General features: G+C 37.6%; 1 protein-coding gene across 1 annotated transcript in view; it reads right to left on the minus strand.

The window, feature by feature from the left end:
• Positions 1–23,222, minus strand: part of MGAT4D (MGAT4 family member D) — a 64,461-nt gene that overhangs the window by 26,517 nt on the left and 14,722 nt on the right. Inside the window, exons 2-5 of the mRNA XM_070504782.1 lie at positions 18,640–18,798; positions 16,240–16,377; positions 11,685–11,818; positions 8,530–8,576 (exon numbers count right to left, since the gene is read on the minus strand). Of these exons, the coding sequence (XP_070360883.1) occupies positions 8,530–8,576; positions 11,685–11,818; positions 16,240–16,377; positions 18,640–18,798 (478 nt within the window). The remainder of the gene's footprint in view (positions 1–8,529; positions 8,577–11,684; positions 11,819–16,239; positions 16,378–18,639; positions 18,799–23,222) is intronic.

The raw sequence follows: 23,222 nt of genomic DNA on the forward strand, positions 1-23,222 counted from the left end.
AATGTAATGTAGATTTTATGATACCCACTGGATCACTGACAAAGCTAAGAAAAAAAGGCTCAATTACCTGCCTAGGATGATCAGGAAACAAAAAAAGCTGGGACTCAAATCTACGTATAATAATTCATAATCCTGGGCTTCTTTTTTCCTGCATTAGGCCTTTGCTAATTATTGTTTGTAAATATGGATATAGATAATCAGTGGTGTGCTGGTGGTAAATGTTTAACACCTGTTTCCCTGCAGGGCGGGGGTCGGGGGGTGGTGGTGGTGAAGCCTGATTTGTAGCTTTTGCCCATTGCCATGGTGTAAATGCTCCCGATTTCACACTTCCCGTTGGATGTCACTGAACACAGAGTTGGGAAGTGATGCACATAGTCAGCTCTTGGAAGCCAACAGGAGGTGGCTGTGTTTGAAAGAGGATCTATTAGATGCTGATTCCAACATTTCATCATGTAAAGTTAGTTATTTAAGGATACTATTTTCTAAAAGGTCATACCGCTCTAATTTTTCTGAGTCCTCAGTTGATTCCTTGTCATGTAACATGGTTGGATAAAAATAGGCAGGTATTGAAATGACCTCTAAGGACCCAGATTTCACTTGCTTTCTGAATCTATAAGTAAAAGTAAATGGACGCTTGTAAGTGAATATTTGGTTTACCAAAACAACATAAATACTTAAAAAGAATTTCCTTATGCATGTCCACCTAAAATTTTTATTTCAATTATTTCACGTTGATACATGACATCAACATCATGAAACTAATATTTTTTAGCCAAAGTATTTCTTTTGTAAATTAGTGACAGACGTATCAAAAAATTAAAATATATAAAATTTATTTCCTCTCATACAAATTATAGATACTTTAAATTTTTTTAAGTTTACAATCAGATATGTACTCTAATAGATCCAAGATAATGAAACTAATGATTAGCATAATACAGTAAATGCAAAAGAGCAAGAACATTAGATGGTTTTTTTAAGCATGCAATTTTGAGTTTAACAAGACTCCTACTGAATAGCAATGTGGCTCCTGAAACTAGACTGCCACAGCAAGCAAGGACTAAATGTGACTCTTGTCCACAGCTCACTGGAGGACTATATGTGCTTTTTAGAATCTTTATTTTTAGAAGTTAATATTTGTAGACCAACAAGGACATCATTAACATGAATAAAATATTGCTCAAAACACTGTAATATAAATCTCGTACCATCAAGGCAAAGGATAGGAGATCAGATAGAGCATTTTAAATGGTTTTCCTTGAGAGAGAGATAATATGACCTTAAGTGAGATTTAAATTTAGGCATTACGTTATTTGTTATAATGTTAAAGTCTCAAGGAAATGTTTATTTTATACTATTAGGTGAACAAGCAGGACAGAGTTTATATGAATGATCTCAATCATGTGCAAAATAGGCAGTCTTCACTTTGGACCATTTCCATATGCGTGAATTTCAGTTACCACATTTTAGTTAAATAATACCAGTCTCCCACTCACCATGGTATATTAACCGTGAATAGTTGCAGAAAGTACAAACTTCGCTGCTGGCTCTTTAGTTCACAGATCACTACATAAATAACAAATGCACATCACCATCTTGTCACTTCTTTCGAAGTCTATTGGTGACTGGTCACTGTGCATCTGTTATTCAGTTCACTTGCAGGCAGCAAAACACATAGTTGTGTTGCTTCCTTGTCTCCCCGTGACAAAAAAGCCCACATGACACAGAATTAAAATGAATAATCAAAAGAGGGAATTGGCCAACAGATGAAAGCACAGAAAGTAATCACACTGAAGGAGAATTTGGAATAAGATTCGAAGAGAGCTGAGCCTGGGAAGGCTGACACTGCTGCTATTCAGAGAGACTCTAGGTATGCAGGCAAGAGGCACTTGGTGAAGTGAACCTATCTGACATAAATGAGGAAAGTGGCTGTGGTGGAAAGGATGTCCCATTGGATGTGATGCTGGCAAAACACTTCACATTAAAGGAATTCTCAGAGATATTTCACAGCATTGAAAATTCAAATAATAAAATGTGGGAGGCTGATCCAGACTCAGAGAGGAGTACGACAATTTGCGAAGGCATAAAAAAGATACTCGCACTGTATTTAAGTTGCATGACAAGAAGGCAAATACTGTAAACTATACTCTTGATAAATTTTCTAGAGGAAATAAAATACTTTATTCTCAATAATTCTTATGTTTTATAGGACAGTTTACTAAATGAATATTAGCTTTACTATATTTTTCATTTTTCTAAACATTAATAGTCAACAGAGAATATTTAATGTTTTCGCAAATGTTTAAAGGTCATGGAACAATTGTAATTTTTCCCATTGATTGTGAATATCGCCTTTTGCATGGTTTCAACCTGCACAATCATTTTTATGTCCCCATATTATCGTGCAAATCAAGGATTGCCTGAGTATGTGTAAGCACACACACACACAGAAGAAAGCAAGCACATGCTTTTTTAGCTATGAGTCATTGGAATGTGGACAATTGTATTCCTTTCACTTGCTTTTTAAATGGTTTGGAGATGTTTAATAATAGGGATGTATCCTGATCATGGGGGAGGAGTAGTGTCATGTGCTAGAAAGAATGCAGGGTTTTGAACCAGAAAAGTGAATGTACCAATTTTGCTTCCTTTGCCTTCAAATTTGGAGTGAGTTATTTACTTTCTCTGACCTTCAATTTCCTGATCTATAAAACTGGAATAGCAATACATACCTGGCAGGGAAAGAACTGTTCAAAAGACACACTTGAATTCTTCCCAGGCTCTATGTTATTTATTTACTTTGGTGGGAGCGTAAATGGGGGAATGTAGGGGGTGAAAGTCTTACTGGCTGCCCTCTGATTTCATGGTATATCAAATGGAAAGATTTTTGAAAATTAATTCTAATACGTTCCTTAGGGAATAGAAAATGCTGGTATGGAAGAAAAGAATGGGGAATACTTATTGTCTGCTTTGGGGTAAAAATTTAGTAACATAATGTCTGCATTTTTTTAAAATGAAATTGCATGACTATAAGCCTTAGGACTGTGTACAGCAATTTAGAATAACAGAGGCAAGTGAAAATGACATCAAGTTGCTGTATACGCAATCATCAAAAGGTTTGTATTACAGAGGTTAATAAGTAAATCTTGTCCTCTAGACAATTTTACCCAAAGTCCAAAAGCAACAAAAGTCAAGTTACAAGTAATTTCTACATTAATAGAATAATCTCCCCTTACTGATGGAGAGAAAGATTCCAAGCACAGTTTTATGCAATTCCTCTTAAGCAAGACCCTTGGAATGCTGTATGGTGACACCTTTCTAGGACTCTTTAAAACTTTTCTAGCTTGTTAGGTTATGGATAGGATTAAAAGACCTTGAGATAATGATAGTAGAATTGCTAGTTGCCAATAACTGGAGAAAATAATATAGGTTGTTGCCATTATAGATGAATGATTTTGGCTTATTGTCATATAAGAGTGGAAACTTTACAGCTCTATAGTTTTGTATAAAGTACATAGTTATATACAGTTTCATATAAGGTTGTATATAACCTTAGTTGCATCCTCTAAAAATTGCTATATAGTCTCAAATTTAGGGTTGATAAAATATAGAGCAATCCCTCATTATCCCCAATGAGAAGACCTAGAGAAGGGATTTTGAGCTAAATATATAAGTTTGGGTATGTAAATGAAAAGCTATGTGTCTACATTAACTTAGATACAACCACATATTTCTAACCTCATATTCTATAATGTGCTATTTTTAAATTATAGTTTTATTTTATTCTCACAAAAATAACTTTATTCCAATTTTTGAAAATTTTTTTATTGAGGTCATAATAGTTTATAATGTTGTGAAATTTCAGTTGTACATTATTATTTGTCAGTCACCACATATATGTGCCTCTTTACCCCTTATGCCTACTCCTTAATCCCCTTTCCCTTAGTAACCATTAATCTGTTCTCTTTGTCCACGTCTTTATCTTCCACATATGAGTGAAATCATACAGTGTTTGTCTTTCTCTGTCTGGCTCATCTCACTTAACATAATACCCTCAAGTTCCATCCGTGTTGTTGCAAATGGGATGATTTTCTCCTTTTTTGTGGCTGAGTAGTATTCCATTGTATATATATACCACATCTTCTTTATCCATTCATCAGTTCATGGTCACTTGGGTTACTTCCACGTCTTGGCTATTGTGAATAGTACTGCAATGAACATATGGGTGCATAAGAGTGCTCTTTGAATTGTTGATTTCCAGTTCTTCAGATAAATACCCAAGTATCCCACCCAAGTAGTGGAATAGCTGGGTTGTATGGTATTTTGATTTTTAATTTTTTGAGAACTCTCCATACTGTTTTCCACGGCGGCTGCACCAGTTTGCATTCCCATCAGCAATATATGAGGGTTCCCTTTTCTCAACATCCTGTTATTTTTTGTCTTAAGTGATTATAGCCATTCTAATGGGTGTAAAATGATATCTCAATGTAGTTTTGATTTGCATTTCCCTGATGGTTAGTGATGTTGAACATCTTTTCATGTACCTACTGGCCATCTGTATATCTTCTTTGGAAAAATATCTGTTCATATCCTCTGCCCATTTTTTGATTGGGTTGTTTGTCTTGTTGTTGTTGAGTTGTGTGAGTTCTTTATGTATTTTGGAGATTAACCCTTGTTGAATATATGATTTACAAATATTTTCTCCAAGTTTGTGGGTTGTCTTTTGTTTTGCTCCTGGTTTCCTTTGACTTGCAGAAGCTCTTTAGTCGAATGAAGTCCTATTTGTTTATGTTTTTCTTTTGTTTCTCTTGCCCGAGTAGACGTGGTATTTGAAAGATCTTTCAAAGACCAATGCCAAAGAGTGTACCGCCTATATTTTTCTTCTAGGAGTTTTATGTTTTTACATATTTTATTCCACCTCTTTATCCTGCATTGTTAACATGAATACCCTTAGTCTCACTAGAATCACTTTCTGAATCATCTGACATAGTTCTCAGGTACATTTGACCTTCAGGTCTAACTAAAATACGGCAATTTCTGAAACCAGTGGCATTGTCTCTGAACATTTTATAGCAAAACATAAGTAATATTTTCATTTGTGATCTCCACAAATAACCACATACCATAATTCTTTTTAAAGTCATCTTCAAAAGTCTTGCAATTATGTGGTCATATCCCCAGCAATTGTTTGTAAACCTTTGCCTTCTTTTTTAACTGATCCTGTCAAGAATCCCTTATAAGGATACCAAACTAGCAGAGACATAAGTCATTTCAGGCTAATGTGTCTTCTCCAAACAGTGGTTTATTATTGAGAATAAAGCAACTGAGAGCATATCCTGACAGGAGAACATTTTAAGGATTCAAGTATAAGGCAACTTTTTTTCTGGGGAAACTTTTTTGGTGAAAACTAGACATATATGGTATTTTATTTCATCTTGTGCCACTCCATCTCCCTTTGCACACATCACCAACTTCGAGCCTTCACTACTGCTCTCAAATTCATTTACCACCAACAAATCGCTCATTCTCAACACATGATCGTATCTCCTTCACAGAGAAGAGAGGAACCTTTAGGGAGACGATTCTTTCATGTCACCCTCCCTCCCCAAACTAATTATTTTCTTCCAGTCTTTCACTTGTTCTTATCTCTTTTTCCTTTAGTCTTAGCTTAGTCCTGCCTAAATCTCCTTCCGTGTGTATCCTACATCCAATCCCCCACAGACCTCGCTCCATCAGCTCCTTCTTCTCCACTGGAGGACATACAAAACACTCAAGTTGCTCCAACTCAAAACCTCCCCAAACACAACTTTCCCTCAAGCTACTGTGTTTTAACTTTTCTCCCCATCAGTTAAGCTTGTTGAGAATAGTCTGATTTGATTCTTTAAATTTGTAGTATGAAAATTACGAAACACACACAAAAGTAGAAATATAGTGAATCCCAAATCACCCGATTTCAACCGCCATTAATTTTTATGACGCTTGTTTCATCTATACAGCCCACTATTTTTTGCTGAAGTATTTTAAAACAAATCCTAGGGGCCGGCCCCATGGCCGAGTGGTTAAGTCCACGTGCTCCGCTGCCACGGCCCAGGGTTTCACCGGTTAGGATCCTGGCCGTGGACATGGTTCCGCTCGTCAGGCTACGTTGCGGCAGCGTTCCACATGACACAACTAGAAGGATGTACAACCAAGATATACAACCATGTACTGCAGAGATTTGGGGAGATAAAGCAGGAAAAAAAAATTGGCAACAGTTAGCTCAGGTGCCAATCTTTAAAAAAAGAAAAAAAAAATCCTTGATATCACATTTCACCCTTAAATTCTTCAGTGTGAAAATCAAAAAAGGACATTTACATAACCACAAGCCATTATTACACCTTACAAAACCAAGAATAATTATTCAATATCACATAATACTCAGTTCATTATCAAATGTCCCCAGTAGTATCTAATGGGGGTGGGGGTGATGTTCAAAGGAGTATCCACAAAAAATCTTCTCATTATAATTGAGTATTTCTAATATCTTTTTAAAACTTATTAGCTAGACCAGTCACTTTAGTTTTTATTTCTTTTTTTCCTTTTTTTAATGCAACTGTCTTGTTTAAAGAACTGTTTTATAGAAAAGTTGTCCTGTAGACTGTCCCACGTCCTGGTGGTTTGCTCCAGATTGCTTCCTCCATTCACTATGTATACCCTAAACTGGAATTTAGTTCTAGAGGCTTGATGAGATTCAAGCTTGTTTTGTTTTTTGGAGGGTGGTGGGCAATAACTCCCTATAGTTATTTCATTCTGTATTTCATTTGCATCAAAACAGGAGGGACAAAATGCCTGACTGGCTTCCAGTGATATGGAGCTTGATCAGAGGTTCAGGTCGGGGAACTTGGTCCCTTCCTGCTGATGCCCGTCTGATCTCGGCCCACACTCTCGCCCTCTGCTCTGCCATGCATCGTAGGGCTGGAGGTCTGCACACCACAGTCCCAGGCCCCTGTGCTAGCTAGCTTCCCGGTAGGTTCTGCCTGTCGGAGACAGTAAGTAACAAGAGATTGGAAGGCCGTAGAAGAGGAGGACATTCTTGCCACTTTCGGTTTTAGGTGAAGTCTCCAGCAGCAGCAGCAGCAGTGATGTCAGCACTGGCAGGAGCAGCAGAGTTGGTGGAGGTTGCAGCTCTGACGGAGGCGGCACCACTAGACCCTGCTGTCGCAGCATTTACAACAGGGCAGCAGCAGGTGCAGCCCAGTGTCAGATCTCGGGGTGTAGCCCCATCTCCCTGTATGCTTCTCCCGTCTCTTCTTCTCCCTTTTGTTCTCTCAGCCTTTGTAAACTTTTTTGACCTATTCTTTGTATTGAATTCCCTCTATTTCCGCTTTCTGAACTACCAAGAGCTCTCCCGTTTGGATGCTAACTGCTACACCCTCCTTGTAAAGTTCCCCACCCACCTGTCACTTAATGACATGCCTGAATCAGTTATGTCTCAAAACGGTGATTTTCTAATTCTATTAATTCTACAGTTATCAGCTGGAATTCTTTTGACCAGAATAATGTTGCCTCATCCACTTGAGCTTTTGGTTGAGGAAAAGACAAAACAAAATGCAACACTTTGCTGGCGAAACCAAGCATATCTGTTTGCCAGATTAGGCTTGAAGAGCATGTTTGCAACCCTAGTCTGTAGCATAAAGCGCCTATTCTTCTGCACGATACCTAAGACTCTTCATGATCTCATCACGGCCTGCCTCAGCTCCCACCAATCCTTCCTCCTTACTCCCAACCATCCATGTTCCCGAATATACTTATATTTCCAAAAATCTAGCATGCTCCCTTTGGGGCTTTTCTGCCTTCTCAAGCAATTCTGTTTGCCAGGCATTCCCTTTCTCCTTTTGTCTGCCTGAAGAATGTCTGCTTACACCTTTAGACTCAGCTTAATTCTTACCTTCTCCACAAAGTCCTTCTTGATACCTACAGATAGAGTGAAATACTTCCCCCTCTCTGTGTTCTCATAGTGCCTTACTCATACTCCTACGATAACACTGGCTTCCTTGCTGTGATTTGTTTTTTTTTACCAGTTGTATCGCCCACTTGAACATAACGATCTGGAAAGCTGACTCCATTCCAGAGCAACTTGCTTGATAAATAACTTCACATTGGTTAGTCTGTATGTGCCTGCATATCCTGGGCTGCATACAGCAGGAGATTATAAGCAGCAGCAGTGAAAGTAACTTCATACAGTAAGGAACACAAGAATGTTTTAAAAATAATCAAGTAGGCTTCTCTCAGAGGCAATGAATTTCATGGGGGAATAGATAGTGTAACAATAATAACATGAAAAATATGGATTTTAATAGGTAGATAACCTACAAAATTGGGGAAAATTACACGCTGTACTTCATCACAGCTTAGACAGAACTACAGGTTCTTTCTGCACAGCTACACTCATTAAGAAGAATTGATCACTAATGAAATTATATAATTGGATATAAAAAATAGGATAGAAAAATGAAAGAAGGGCTATTTTTAAATTTATTGAACAGTACTTACTTTTTTGTAATCATGTCAACAACAGATTTTACATAATCTTCATTACTCTAAGAATGAGAAAAATATTTCACTGAAACCAAGCATGCCTCCTATTTTACTAATACATGTTTACTACATGTAACTCTAGTTTATGTGTGGAATGTCATCATGTCCTAATCATTTCTACTGTTTTCATTTCTATAAAAGAATTTAAAATATCCATGTGTCTAAAAGATCTGACTTGAACATCAAAAATATTTCATTCTCGCTTTGTCACAATGTGAAATATCACTACACGTTATTTACACTTAAAAATTAGTATACAAAAACTTATGTACCTAAAACAGTTTTGCCCTAAAATTTGGGATGGCTTATTTCAAAGTACTGCTCTTTTTGAAAATGCCTTCCTTTTATGAGTATTATACAACAATAAGCTTACTTCAAAATTACATCACATTTTTCCAGACAGTATTACTCAGCTTGATTACCAAATTTTCTTCCATCAACAAACTTTGTGTACCTACTCTTCATCGAACACTATGCTGGATTAGATGACAGACTCATTTGCAAATTAGCTTTTGGGGGTTTATTCTCTCAGATCATTTTTTTTAACATAACTGATGACATTTACAAGATGTAGCTTCAGGGCCCACCAGCACTCCCAAGGTAAAATTCTGGAAATATTTTCAACAATGATAGTTCTAGGATCAAATCTGAGTACTCTGAAAGGCAATTCTGAATGAATGTAGTTAGTTAAAAAATACCAGTCATGATGCAGATAACTAGTACATAAGGTTCTTAAGATAGCCATAAGTTGAATCATGCCTAGCGGCCAGCGCAGTGGTACAGCGGTTAAGTTCACACGTTCCGCTTCGGTGGACCGGGCTTTGCTGGTTCAGATCTCAGGTGTGGACGTACACAGCACTTATCAAGCCATGCTGTGGCAGCCATCCCACATATAAAGTAGAGGAAGATGGGCACAGATGTTAGCTCAGGGCCAATCCTCCTCAGCAAAAAGAGGAGGATTGGTGCTGGATGTTAGCTGAGGGCTAATCTTCCTCAAAAAAAAAAAAAAAATTATTAAAAAAAAGTTGAATCTCAGCTATTTGTTACCCACTGAAACATATGATATTTTAAATATAGTACTAAAGTTACACTTCTTTAGCATTTTATATTCCATTTTAAAATTTGTCCCCCAATATTTTATTATTGGTCTAAACATTTTGGGCACATGTGCATTGTGTCAACAGCAAAGAAATAAAGATTGTAACATGTAACAGAGGAAATGTGACAAAACGTTTTGGAGACCTTGTATATGCTTCCAATATTAAGAAATTAACTTGGAGAGAATGATTGTTTAACCTTTCATTTATATTTTCCTATTAGTTCTTCAACTGCTTGTTTTGTTGGAGTTTTTTCTGCATTCAAAGATAAGTTTATTACAGGAAATTCAAACAATAGAGAAAAGAATAAAGAAAGGACAACAAAGATCCTTCTAACTCCCAACATCCAGAGATAACCATTATTTATATTTTGGAGACCATGATTGCTCATTCTGTTTTTCTCTTTATACATTTCATCTGTCTTTATATCTTTCTTCCTCCTTCCTTCCTCCCTTCTCTTTCTAGCACATTTTACAAAGATAATATTACGTTAAACAAGATGCTTTACAACTTTTTTCACTCAATAATATGATGTGGACATCATTTTATGTCAGTGACTATAGATATTCATTCTCCCCTCAATGGTTGCAACATAGACATAAGTATTTAATCAGCCTCTTGTTGATAGATATTTTGGTTGTTTCCAATATCATGCTTTTATAAAGCAACAGAGCACTGAAAATCCTTGAAGGAATTACTTATTGAACACTTACCATGTGCCACCCATCATTTTAAATACTTTAAATATATTAGCTAGTTTAATTTCCAAAACAACCCTATGACGTGGGTAATATGATCATCACTATTTTACGCATAAGAGAAGTGAAGCATACAGGAGCAAAGTAACTTGTTCAAGTTCACAAGCAAGACAGTAGAGAAGCTGGCATTTGTGACCTTTTTTCTCTTTTTGAGGAAGATTGGCCCTGAGCTAACATCTGTCTCCAATCCTCCTCTTTTTGCTGAATAAGATTGGCCCTGAGCTAACATCTGTGCCCATCTTCCTCTATTTTATATGTGGGATGCCTGGCACAGCATGGCTTGATAAGCAGCGCGTAGGTCTGTGCCCAGGATCCAAACTGGCGAACCCCAGGCCTCCAAATTGGAGTGCGCGAACTTAACTGCTACACCACCCGGCTGGCCTGAGAAGCTGGCATTTGACCATTGGCAATCTAGACCTAGAGTCTCTTCTCAACTACTGCATGACTATACTGTCATATTTTTATTATTTTGAAATTCTTGCCTGTTTATCTCCTTAGGATAACTTCCCAGAATTGAGATTTCTGGAACAAAGGATATACACATTTTAAATCTGATACATGTTGCCAAATTCCCCTTCAAAAGATCTTATGGTGTTAATATTTAAACAGTTCTTTATGGTTCTACATGGCGTTAGAGGCAGGATTGAAAACTTTGGGGCCATCAGAGAGACCTAGCTTTGAATATGCTCTATGAGTTACTCCACAAGTTACTAACTTTATTTAAGCTCCAGTTTCTTCATCTGTAAAGTCAGATGGTAATACCTACTTTACAGAGGTGTAATACAGGCTATAAATAATGTGTATAAAAATTGTCCACTATCCTACAGATGTGGAAAGGGGTCCTTCAATTAGTGGTAGTTATTGTTACTTAACATAAATTCTTTCCTGATTTGTATACCAACCTTTTTTGGGGCTGGCCAGATTTTATTACTGTAGCATCAATTTTACTTTTCTGGTTGTAAATATAATTTCTTTACCATATAGTAGGCAAGGCTCCTATTAACACATTTAACATGCAATCTTATTTCTCCACATGGAACCATTATATTTTCTTTTTAGATTTACATACTTAATTTCTTCTTCTTGGTGTCAAACAGGTATTCAGTACATGGTTTGCTACCAAAAAAAGGCATCTAGGAATTGGTTTTTTAAATTTAAGAGAGAAATTCAAAATAATACAGTGGTTACCATGGAGGAAGTGTATTTGGAGGCTACAGGTTGGGAGTGAGGAGACCTACTTATTTTTCATACGCACATCTGCAATAGAGACAATCACCACAGAGTCATTCTCTTCCGAAAGAGTCATTCTGGAGACAATAGAGGTCAGGGTTTGCTTCAGGTAAGTATGATTTCCTCTGTTAACAGTGGGAATACCCAGCGCAAAGGAAACTGCAAACAAAGGAGTATGGAATCATCATTTCAAACCACAGAGAAAAACATAATTTAGCATTATTATCTATGCTTACTTGTATGTTTGGGTTAGTTGTATGGTCATAGAAAGAGTGTTTGAAACTGTATTCCAAAAAAACTCCAAACTACTGTTAATTTTTATCACATATTTCATTTTCTGTTCCAGGAAATTTCAATTTGCAATGGATTGTTAGTAAACACATTAAATAGACTCCAAGATATTCTCATGTTGGAGGATGTCGGCAAAAATAAAACTAACCACTCTCCATTTACTACAGCTTTCATCTAAGTGGGTACAAAATGTCATACATTGGCTGATTCTATACTCTTTTTCCTAAGGAGAAGCTGGAACCCAAAATAAGGAAAATATTACGAAATATTTTCATCTGTAAAAAAAATGTATGAAGTAATTTCCAAATGATTTGCTGGAATGAATCCATGCCTCTAAGTGATTTTATTGCACAATAATAACTGAAGCACTGGGAGACTAGACCTCATGTGATCATAAATAAATATGAAGATTCTATCAGCGAAGTCTGCCCAAACTCAGTCTTGGCTGCATAGTGCTTGGCTGTATGAGCTTGGTCAAGAAACACGGCCCTTCCAGCTCAATTTCCCCATCTTTAAGATGGGGATAAGGACTTCCAGATGGCTGAGTGAGGAACTCAGAAAATATTCTCCCTAAGAAGACTAATAAACTTAGGGAAAAAAATTGTCAAAACAATCAGGACCCTGGTATACAACAAACTGAGAAGCATTTATTTAAAAAAAAAATTCTTGAACTTTGGTGAGAACAGAAGGAATCAGTATTTCTCCGATTACTATTGAGTTTGAACATATATAAAAATATGTGTTTGGCCTTTGGATATTCTTTTGTGAAATCTCTGTTTAAGCTCTTGCCCATTTCTCTATTGAGTTGTCTTCATTCTTCCTATTGATTTATTGATGCTTTTGATATATTCTGAACATGAGCCCTTTGTCAATTATATGTGTTACAAATATTGTCTCCCACTCTTGGTTCCTTTTTCAATGTTTTACCTGTTTATGAACACAAATTCTTAATTTTACTAGAGTGCAATTTATCAGTCATTTCCTTTATAGTTAGTACTTTTTGATTCCTGTTGAGAAATCTTTGCTTATCTTCAGGTCATAAAGATATTCTCCTGAACATCTTCTAGATGGTTTATTGTTTGTGTTTCATATTTAGATGAATAGTCCACCTAGAATTGATTTTTATGGATGATGTCGGGCAGGAGTCAAGTTTCAAGCTGCGAGATCCACTCTAAAATGCAATTCCTGGAATGGCTTCCCATGCCTTAAGATAAGGAGTACACTTACAAAAGTTCACAAGGCCCTTAGTGACCTGGTCTCGCCCTACCTCTTCTGTTTCAACTATCCTCTTTCCAAACCAGTATTACTTAACAGTCTGTCAGCTTCTCAAATTGACCAAATACCACTTTCTCATCTTCAGGCCTTTGCACATGCATAGAACATTCTTCTGATTCCTTGTGCTAATTTCACTCATTCTTCAGATTCCTTGTGCTAATTCTGCTCATTCTTTCTAAATTAGCTTGGGTGTACCAGCTATATATTCTTACTTCATCTCTCATAGTATTTCTTATCCTTTTTATTTTTACCTGTTGTTTTCCTAGCTGGAATGTAAGCTTGGTGAGGGCAGACACTGATGCTCTCTTGCTCACCATTATAAGTCCAGCACTAATATAATGACTGGAACATAGTAATGTCAACAAATTTGGGATGAGTAAATGAACGGATAAGCCCCTTTAATTATTTGGCCTTTGCGCCATGTCTTATTGCTGATAGCCTCCAGCCCCACTTGTGCACACAAGCCACACTCTTTTCCCAGGCTCTCTTGCTGTTAGATCTTTCACATTTCTTTTCCTCTATCTGGACAACCATCCTCCACCTTTCCACTATCCATCACCTACCTGTCCCCTGCTTAGCCTACTCCAGTTCTTTTTACTCTTCATGTCTCAGCTTAGATGTTACTTCCTCCAGAAAGTTTTCCCCAATTCCCTGAGGATAGATTACTTGGCTCACACTTGTGTTTCCTCCATTATGGCACTGGTCACTCTATATTGTAATTGCTTTCTCATTTGTCTCTATGAGGATGAGGTCCACATCTTGTTCACCACTATATCCCCAGGGCCTAGCAAGTGCCTGGCACAAAGCAGAAGCTTGTTAAACGAGGGGACGTGGTAGGCTTCACAAAGAAGTTGTCAGTTAAGATGAAAAGTCATACTGGATAAGGGACTTACACAACAAATTAGTTGTGGGTTGATAGGAGGTGGTGTGCTCATTAGAGGCAGTGATCAGCATGTACAAATACACGGAGATCTCAAAGAGCTTGGTCTATTTTTGGGGACTGCTAGTGGTTTGGAGTTGCTGGAAATGGAAGGAAGTGGTAGAAAGTGAGATTTGAAAGATATAGCCTATTATGAGTATGCCATGTCAAGGAGCTAACTTCATCCTATATGCACCGAGGATCTAGTGAGGGATTCTAAGCAAGAGTTGAGCAAGATGAGTTACGCATTTTAGTACGCATCTCTGAGGAAAGCATGGACTCACTTAGTAATACTAAAGTCATGAGAAAAATTACGTCTATTGAAATAGACAAGGCAAGAAATGAGGGGCTCACTAGAAAAGAGTTGTAGAGGGGCTACAAAGAGCAGAAATTATTTGAGATATATTCAGAATATAGAATAAATAAGACTGATGATAGATTCCCCAGTAGGCTATGCTACAGGCTTCAATACATTTGCAAATGTTTCATGTATTAAGATCTTTTAGTTACCAGAAACAAAATCTCCCTTTATATTGCCTCTGGTAATGAAGCGTTATATGCAGGCCGGTCCCCCTAAAAACCTAAGAAAAGCCACCAAAGGGACCTTGAAAGAAGGACCAATATAAATACAGCATAGCTGGAAATCAGGACATAGTTGGGAAATTGGAAAATTATTCAGGATTTAACACAGTTCTGATTACTGGTTTATCTCAACCCACCTCCCACCGACCCCTGCCCCCCGCCCCAGGGAACAGAGCTCTATTACTCTTCCCAATTACCAGCATCTCTCTCCCTCTTTCCTTTCACTCTATATCATGGGCTTCTGCTTATCTTTGCTGATGCTTTTCCACAGCTGTGCTTATTCTTGGTATCTAATATCTTATAGATTCTATGCATTGGTTTTTTTCTGTGTCTTTCAACTCCTCTTCCCGTAAACTCCAGCTTTCATCCAGCACACGCTCTCTCATACATTCAAACACACGTGTACAAGCACGTATATGTGCATATTTATATGCCACAATCAAAACACTCCCAAGAGGGAATCTGATGCAGTTAAAGACTTACAAGTGTGATCTCAAAAACTTCCTTAATCTCTCTAAGCCTCAATTTTTTCAGGTGTAAAATACAGATAATCATGGGCCTACTGCATTGGGTTATGAAGATTAAATGAGATAATGAAAGAAAACATAGCAACTCAGTGTATGGTACACAGTGAGAATTCAGTCAATGTTAAACAATGTCATCTGGCACCCCCATCCCAACACGAGAGGCTTGTCAGAGGCATGTGATATAAAACAGCACTTACTGATTCCCACCGAACTGCCGAGAGCAGAGGTCAGCAAACTTTTCTATAAAGGGCTAGATAGTAAACATTTTTGGCTCCCGGGCCAGACTGTTTCTGTCGCAACTACTCAACACCGGCCTTGTAGTGCCAAAGCAGCCACAGACAAGTAAACGATGAGTATGGCTATGGTCCAATAAAACTATTTCAAAACAAGCAAATTTGGCCTGTGGGCTCTAGTTTGCTGACCTCTGACCTAGAGTGCCTCACTGGAATGAACAAGGTTTGTGAGAATGGCAGGTGTTCTGAGACTTGGCCTTAATATCCCTGCTTCTAATTCAAATGCTTTTTCTCTTCTACACCTGGTGAGCTTGAACTCATCTTTCACGGGTTAGTGCAAACATCACCTCTTCTGTAAAGTTTTTGCTGACTCTGGTCCCCAGAAAGATGGGGAACTAGAAAGATAACCAAGATATCTTGGTTAAGATATCTTGAATAGATTTACCAAAACCAAGGGAGAAAAGAGTTGCCAAGCACTTAGCAGATGCTTATTGTATGTTTGACTTATATTGACTTATTTTCAAAGCATCTGTATTAAAATTGAATTTGAATTCAAGTCTCCCAATACTTACTGAACAATTTTTTCTGCCAGACAATATACTGATTTCTGGTAATCCAAATCACTGCCAGATAGGCTGGTGGTCTCTATGTCAATCTGGGTATCATTTTAATGGATTACATTTTAAAACTTAAAAGCAAGTTCCCAAAGATCAAAATATCTGTATTTGATGATACAAATCTAGGTTTTCTTACCGCCTGTTTTCTCTTTGCCAATGATTACATTAGGATAAATTCTGCCTACTTTCCTTAGATGAGGAAGAAAGAACTTTAAGATTTCAAATGCATTAGTTACGGTTTCAATCTTATCTGATGTATTCACTTTCTTCTCAACTGAAAGACAGAAAAAATAGGGCTTCTGAGTTCACAGCTATAGGGATTTTTCTCCCCCTGGTATAATTTTTTTAAATGAGGGTTTATAAATTAATTCACAGATTAATTTAGTATTCAATATATAAGAGAAATACTATTAAATGTAAATTATCAAAATATAGCTCAAATGTTACTGCCTCATACTTATTTCAAAGGTAATACTTAAGTCTAGCACTATGAGCTATACAACCAGAGACTTATACAACTGCCAGTTCCAAATAAAGGGAGTATAAGTGAATCAGGCTATAATTGATCTGTTCTGCTACTTGGATTAAGATCACATCATTAAAGTTTGTATCTTCATAACTTCGTTTTGTAGCCTCTGAACACTTAATGACTCCATTTGTACTCTTCATTTCAATTTGCCTCTACAATTTTGACAAAGAACAAAGTTGGAGGACTCACACTACCCAATTTTAACTCATACTATATAATACAGTAATCAAGTCAGTGTGTTATTACAGTAAAAATAGATACATAGACCAATGGAACAGAATCCAGAATCCAGAAATAGAGCCACACAAATATGGTAATTAAGTTTTGGAAAGGTGCAAAGGCAATTCAATGCAGAAAGGACAGCGTTTTTGACAAATGGTGTGAGAACACTTGGACATCTACACGAAAAAGATTGAATCTTGATCTGTACTTCACACCATTTATAAAAATCAACTTGAAAGTTTCATAGACCTAAATGTAAAACCTAAAACTATAAAGTTAAAAACACACACACATAAAAGAAAATCTTCATTACTCTCAGCTAGGTAAAGAGGTCTTAAATACAACATTGAAAACATAATGTATATAAAGAAAAATTGATAAATTTGTCTTCATCAAAATTAAAAATGTTTGCTCTGTGAAGGACACCATAAGGAGGATGAAAAGACTAGCCACAGACTGGTAGAAAATATTTCCAAACCACATATCCTTCTGATATGTAGCCAGGATATATACAGAACACTTAAAACTCAACAGCAAGAAAACAAACAACCCAATTAAAAAATATGCAAAAGACTTGAACAGACATTTCGCCAAAGAAGATACATGGATGGCAAAATAAGCACAAAAAAGATGTTCAACATCATTAGTCACTAGAGAAATAGACCTTAAACCATGACACTAGAATGTCTATAATAAACTGGAGTGACTGGAAACCTCATACATCGCTGTGGGGAATGCAAAATGGTACAGCCACTCTGGACAACAGTTTGGCAGTTTCTTATAAAGTTAAACATAGACTTACCACATACTCATGAATCCTAGATATTTATCCTAAAGAAATGAAAATTCTCTTCATACAAAAAATCTGCACATAAATGTTTATAGCAACAGGTATTTCTAATCACCAAAAAAACAGGAAACAACCCAAATGTCCCTCAATTGGTGAAAGGATAAACAAACTACCAATTTTACATCCATACAACGGAATGCTACTCAGCAACAGAAAGGCAAGAAGACAATTGGTCACACAATAACTTGGATGAATCTAAGCAAAGTGAAAGAAGCCAGGGTCAGAGTCACACACTGCACCATTACATTTCTACAGCAACTGGAAAAGGGAGAGCTAGAGGACTGATCAGTGGTTACCCGGGGTTAAGAGTGGGAGAAGCATCTAACCACAAAGTGGGATGCACAAGGCAGGACTTTTATCCTAGAGAAACGGGGAACCACTGAAGGTTGATACACAGGACAGTGTAGTCTTCACTTTGGTTACAGTGAGAATAGAGAGGCGGGTATAAGTCTAGAGAGAGAAAGAAAAAAATAAGAGTATGTTAGCAGCCATTCAGATGAAGTATGAAGGTGACCCGACTAGGGTAGTACAGATGGCGATGGAAAAACGTGGACAGATTTGTGAGATGTGTAAGATTATGAATCAACAGGATTGTTTATTGACTGACATGGAGGGATGCGAGAAGGAGAGGGAGGAGTCAGAGATGATGCTCAGGTTCTGGCTGCATCTGTTAGATGGATCAGGCATCCTGGTGCAACTCACAGAGAGAGAACACATAGGAAGGCCGTTTTTGAGGTAGAGATGGGAAGAACTGTATCAGTGATGTCTCTCACCTGACTTTTGCATGTCTCACAATAAAAGAACAAGTACTGATTTAGCTATATTTATTGAGGAGAAATGCCCTAAAATCAGAAAGCATAAAATCTAAACTTACAAACACAAAACCTAAAACAAACAAATAAATCACCATACACAAAAACAAAAGCAACACAAACCTAAGCGTGCTGATAGATTTTCTCTCTGTTCAATTTCATCCTTCATTCTATTCAAGGTTTTCATCAGTTCTTGGCGATTTGTTTCAGTTTTGTTTTTTAAACGTAGCATATTTTCCTTAAACTCCAGAATATGGTTTCTACAATTAATTAATTGATTATCTGCAAAGGAAACATATATGTATACGTTTATACATGTAGCACTGGTATCATGCGATTTCCTATAATGTATAATAAAAATGTAAAATATATTCTTCAATATAGCTGTATATACAGCTCTCTCTATACATGTATAGAGAGTGCTACATACGGATGGCATATATGTACATATAAATACACAGAAAAGATTGAAAAAAGAATAAAATGTTAAAAATATATGAAAGGTGGAATTATCAATGGTTTTTGCTTTATTACTTTATGTTTTTCTATGTTCTCCAAATTTTCCATTTTGTGATTGTATTAGGTTTGTAATTAGAGAGAAAAACCAATTGAGCCAAAAATTTTACTTCTAAGAATTTATCTGAAGAAAATGACCAGAAATATGTACACAGATTCGGCTCTAAGGATGTTCAACATAGGCAGCATTATTTATTATTATAAGAAAATTGGAAACAACTTAAGTGCCTAACAATGAAAATATGCTAAATAAATTACAGAATATCCTTTTAAGAGTTCTGATGGCTCTGGTGTTAAATCACATATAACTGAATCCCAATTTTGCCATTTAATATTTGTGTGACCTTGGACAATCTGGTTAATTTTTGTTAGCCTCTGTTTCTTCATGTATAAGTGGATATACAAAAATCCTTGCCCCAGAGTTGTTGTAAAGATGTAATGTGATAATGCATGTCAATCACATGGCAAAGCTCATGAAAAAAATGTTTTGACATGTCTAATAAATATTATTTATCAATGGACTACTCTTCATTAATGTAAAAATGGAATACTATGCCGCTATGAAAACCAGCTTGTAGAAGAATATTCAATGTTATAAAAGCAGTTGTTTTTTTTAAAACTAAACTATGTATAATTTCTTTTTTTGTAAAAAAAAGTATATATACATACAGTAAAAAGGAGAAGAGTAAGTGTACAAGTTTATATTTTGTTAATATATAATCTTTGGTTTGTTGGATCATTTTTTATTTCCTCTTTTTACAAAATTCTCTCATTTCTAAAATCATGTTGCATTGCTTCTATAATCAGAAAAAAATAAAAAATAAAAAACTAAGTACCTCTTATTTGCCAAGTAATCTGCGTTAATGGAAATACGAAAATAAAAAGGATAAACTTGCCTTCAGGAAGTTTATTGACTAACTGGTAGAACTAACTTAATTGATAATTTAAATCAGTGTGATATTTCTGTTGTTACATATTCCCTTCTCCTTGAATTTTAACTAATTAAGCACACACAAAGATAACACCAGCCCCCAAAAGGGCCTATTAGCTTTATTTGGGGCTCTCTGACAATGAGTATATTGCAGAGTGCACTGGAGTATCCTACCTCCCTACCCAAGTTAACTCACCCCTACTCCCACCCCGTTATTGAAAGAGAAGCTGGACAACAGTGGAACCACACCCACAAAAGGTAGGACTTATCACACGTGCTTACTACTTTGGAGGGAAAAGTAAAGAGGGAGCTGGCCTTTCTTTCAGAGAGTACATAAGATAGATATTACAGGAGAAAGAGCCAGGGATGGCACAAGTTCCCATCTCAAGGAAACGATTCTGCCTCCTCGTCCATATGACCTATAAAAGTCAGGTCTGACCAATTTCACCATTCAGATGAATCTCCCCATCTTCTGAGAGAGGTAATGAGTTACTGGGAGAAGGTCCAGGTGTTCATTTTAAAATGCCCATTCTAGCAGGGTAAACCAAAAGATATCCCCTTGGAGGAGAAATGGACACAGCAGCACAAGGTTTCAAGCCCTGGCAAGTAGTGATAATACTAGGCATAGAGGACAGAATCTAAATGGCTGGGAGGGGAGAGGAGAGGAAGTTAGAGAAGGATTCTGGAGGATGTGATGCCTAGCAGACCCTTGAAGGAGCAAGAGTTAGACAGCCAAGGGAGGCAAGGAAAGGCATTCTAGTTGGAACTCAGTGCGGGAAAGAGGCATTCAAAATATGGTCTCTGCAGACCTAGAAGCTGTTCATCATCTCACTCTGCAGACCTAGAAGCTGGTCATCATCTCAGGGACAACATGGGGAAAACTCAGAAGTGAGGTTAAAAGAGGGATCTGGTTATGCTGATCTTTTTGACAAGCTATGACAAGAAGCTTGAACGTTTTCCTATAGACCAGCGTTTCTTAAACTTTTCTTCTAAAAAACCTCTAATGGCAGTGAATTTAAATACAAAGGATGCAGGTGGAGGCATAACCTGACATAGCCCACCACATTCATGGAATTTCTGTGAAGTTTCTTTAAAATGTATGCAAATTCCATAGTCCATTCCACAGTACATATTGGTTTTAATCTAAAGATAATGGAGTCACTCTCCACTCCCCTCCAGATTTTTTTCAGGTGACTTTATATATCTTGGAACACCACTACAGACCATCATGGGAACACCTATTTCAATTGTGAAGCATAGCTGAAGGTTATTAGGTGCAACATTTGTTTTAGAAAGATCATTCTGGTGGCCATATAGAAGATTGTTTCAGGAAAGCAAAACTAAAGCCAGAGAAACCACGAGTTAGGAACCTATAGCGATAACAGTTTCATGTGAGAGATGATAAAAGAACAAACCAGAGCAGAAAGGATCAGGAAATAGGGGATGAATATGACAAATATCTGACAGCTTCTATTGGAAAGACTTAGTAACTGATAAGAGAAGAAGAGACGAGAATCCCTGCTAGGTTTCCAACATGACCACTAGATTTCTAAGCTAGTACTCAATCTGGACTGGGAAAACAGGAAAAGGAGCAGGGCCAGAGGTAGTCGTGATGCTTATGAGGCATCCAAATACATGGCAGACATTTGTCTATATGCCTTTGAAGTTCAAGGGAGAGATTAGGGCTGGTTTTATAGATTCAAGAGCAAACATCTTAAGATTCACCTATAAAATGGAGCAAGAAAATGTAGTGATAAAATACCAGCCCAGTCTCATCTCCTGCTGTTTCCTTCATCCCTGCCTTGACTCACACTAGCCTTAGCCTAGGGCAGAGAGTTCAGTCTTGAAATCCAGCAGGGTGCCTAAGTGTCTGGTTCTCAGAGGTCTTAAATCCTTGGCCATAGACAGAAATGACCCCTCTGACAGACTTGTATATCCATTTTGCTGTCCCATTCACCTTTCAGAGAAGCCAGCTCGGGACAAAACTTGAGTCTTGCCTGAGCTACCTGACTGAAGATAGGAAGCAGCTAATAAACTAATATCCTCATATTTCTCTGCCAGGCCTCAATGGATCATCCACCCCAAGACACAACAGAGGAAGTAAACCACTGCTTCACTACTCTCTAACAAAATATTTTGTCTTTCCCTCTTGGGTTGGAGGGATCCTCACTGCTCTAGTCCTCACCCAAACTTAGCCAGTTCCATCTTTAAGGTCTGTTATTAGTGATTCCCCTTTTGCAGTTATTTGACACTGAGTCCCCCCATTGTAGCACAATTTCACGTTATATGGGTCCACAGGGTTTGCACCAATGGAGTCCGCACACAAGAAGTCGATTCAGGTATTATGGATAGTTGGGCTTGCTGAAACAGGACAGCAGAGGTCCAGGGAAAGACTCAACTGATTGGCTAAACATTTCAGAGATAGAGAGTTCTGGCAGTTTTCCAGCAGCAGGTGTTGCACAAAAGCCCTGGCTTGCCATGGTACAGCCACTAGAACTCAAGGCTTTAGATCTGTCGTCTTCACTGGTGAGTGGGCAGTGGCACAAGATCTATGATTTCCTTCCTCAATCCACCCCCAGTGAAAGGACAATGACTAGGAAAAGGCACTGCTAGATCCAAGCCACACTTTAATCCTCACATACAAATCACTCAGTTAGGAAAGATGGAGGATTACCGGAAGAAGGGAGTAGCCATTTACAAACATGAGGCGAAGCAAGTTTTGGTGTGAATATCAGGAGTTTGGTTGGGGACATATTAGATTTGAGATGCCTATTATGCATCTCAGTTGGCAGCTGCATATGTGAGTCTGGAGTACAGAGAAGTGGCCTGGCCTGGACACATAAATGTAAAAAGATCTGTGTTTAGACCCATGAGATCATTAGGGGAATGAGGATGTATAGAGAAGAGATGATGCCTAAGGACATCCTGAGGCACTCCAAGTTATAAGCTGGACAAATGAGAAAAGGCCAGAAAAGAAGACTGGGATGGATTAGTGGTGAGACAGGAGAAAACTCAGGAGTGTGTGGAGTCCTGGAAACCAAAGGAGCAAAGTGTTTCAAGGAGAAGAGAGGGATCAACTGTCAATGCTGTTGAATAGGACACGGAAGATGAGGACTCAGAGTGTGCCATGAGACGGAGCAATGCACACTCCCTGAGGCTTTGACGACACTGATTTCTGCGGAACGATGAAGGTGAAAGCCTAACTGGAGCAGGTTCAGGAGAGAACAGGAGGAGAAGGCTTAAAGGCAGGAGGGCTGGA

This window comes from Equus asinus, chromosome 3 (assembly GCF_041296235.1).
Source record: "Equus asinus isolate D_3611 breed Donkey chromosome 3, EquAss-T2T_v2, whole genome shotgun sequence".
Taxonomy (NCBI): Eukaryota; Metazoa; Chordata; class Mammalia; order Perissodactyla; family Equidae; genus Equus; species Equus asinus.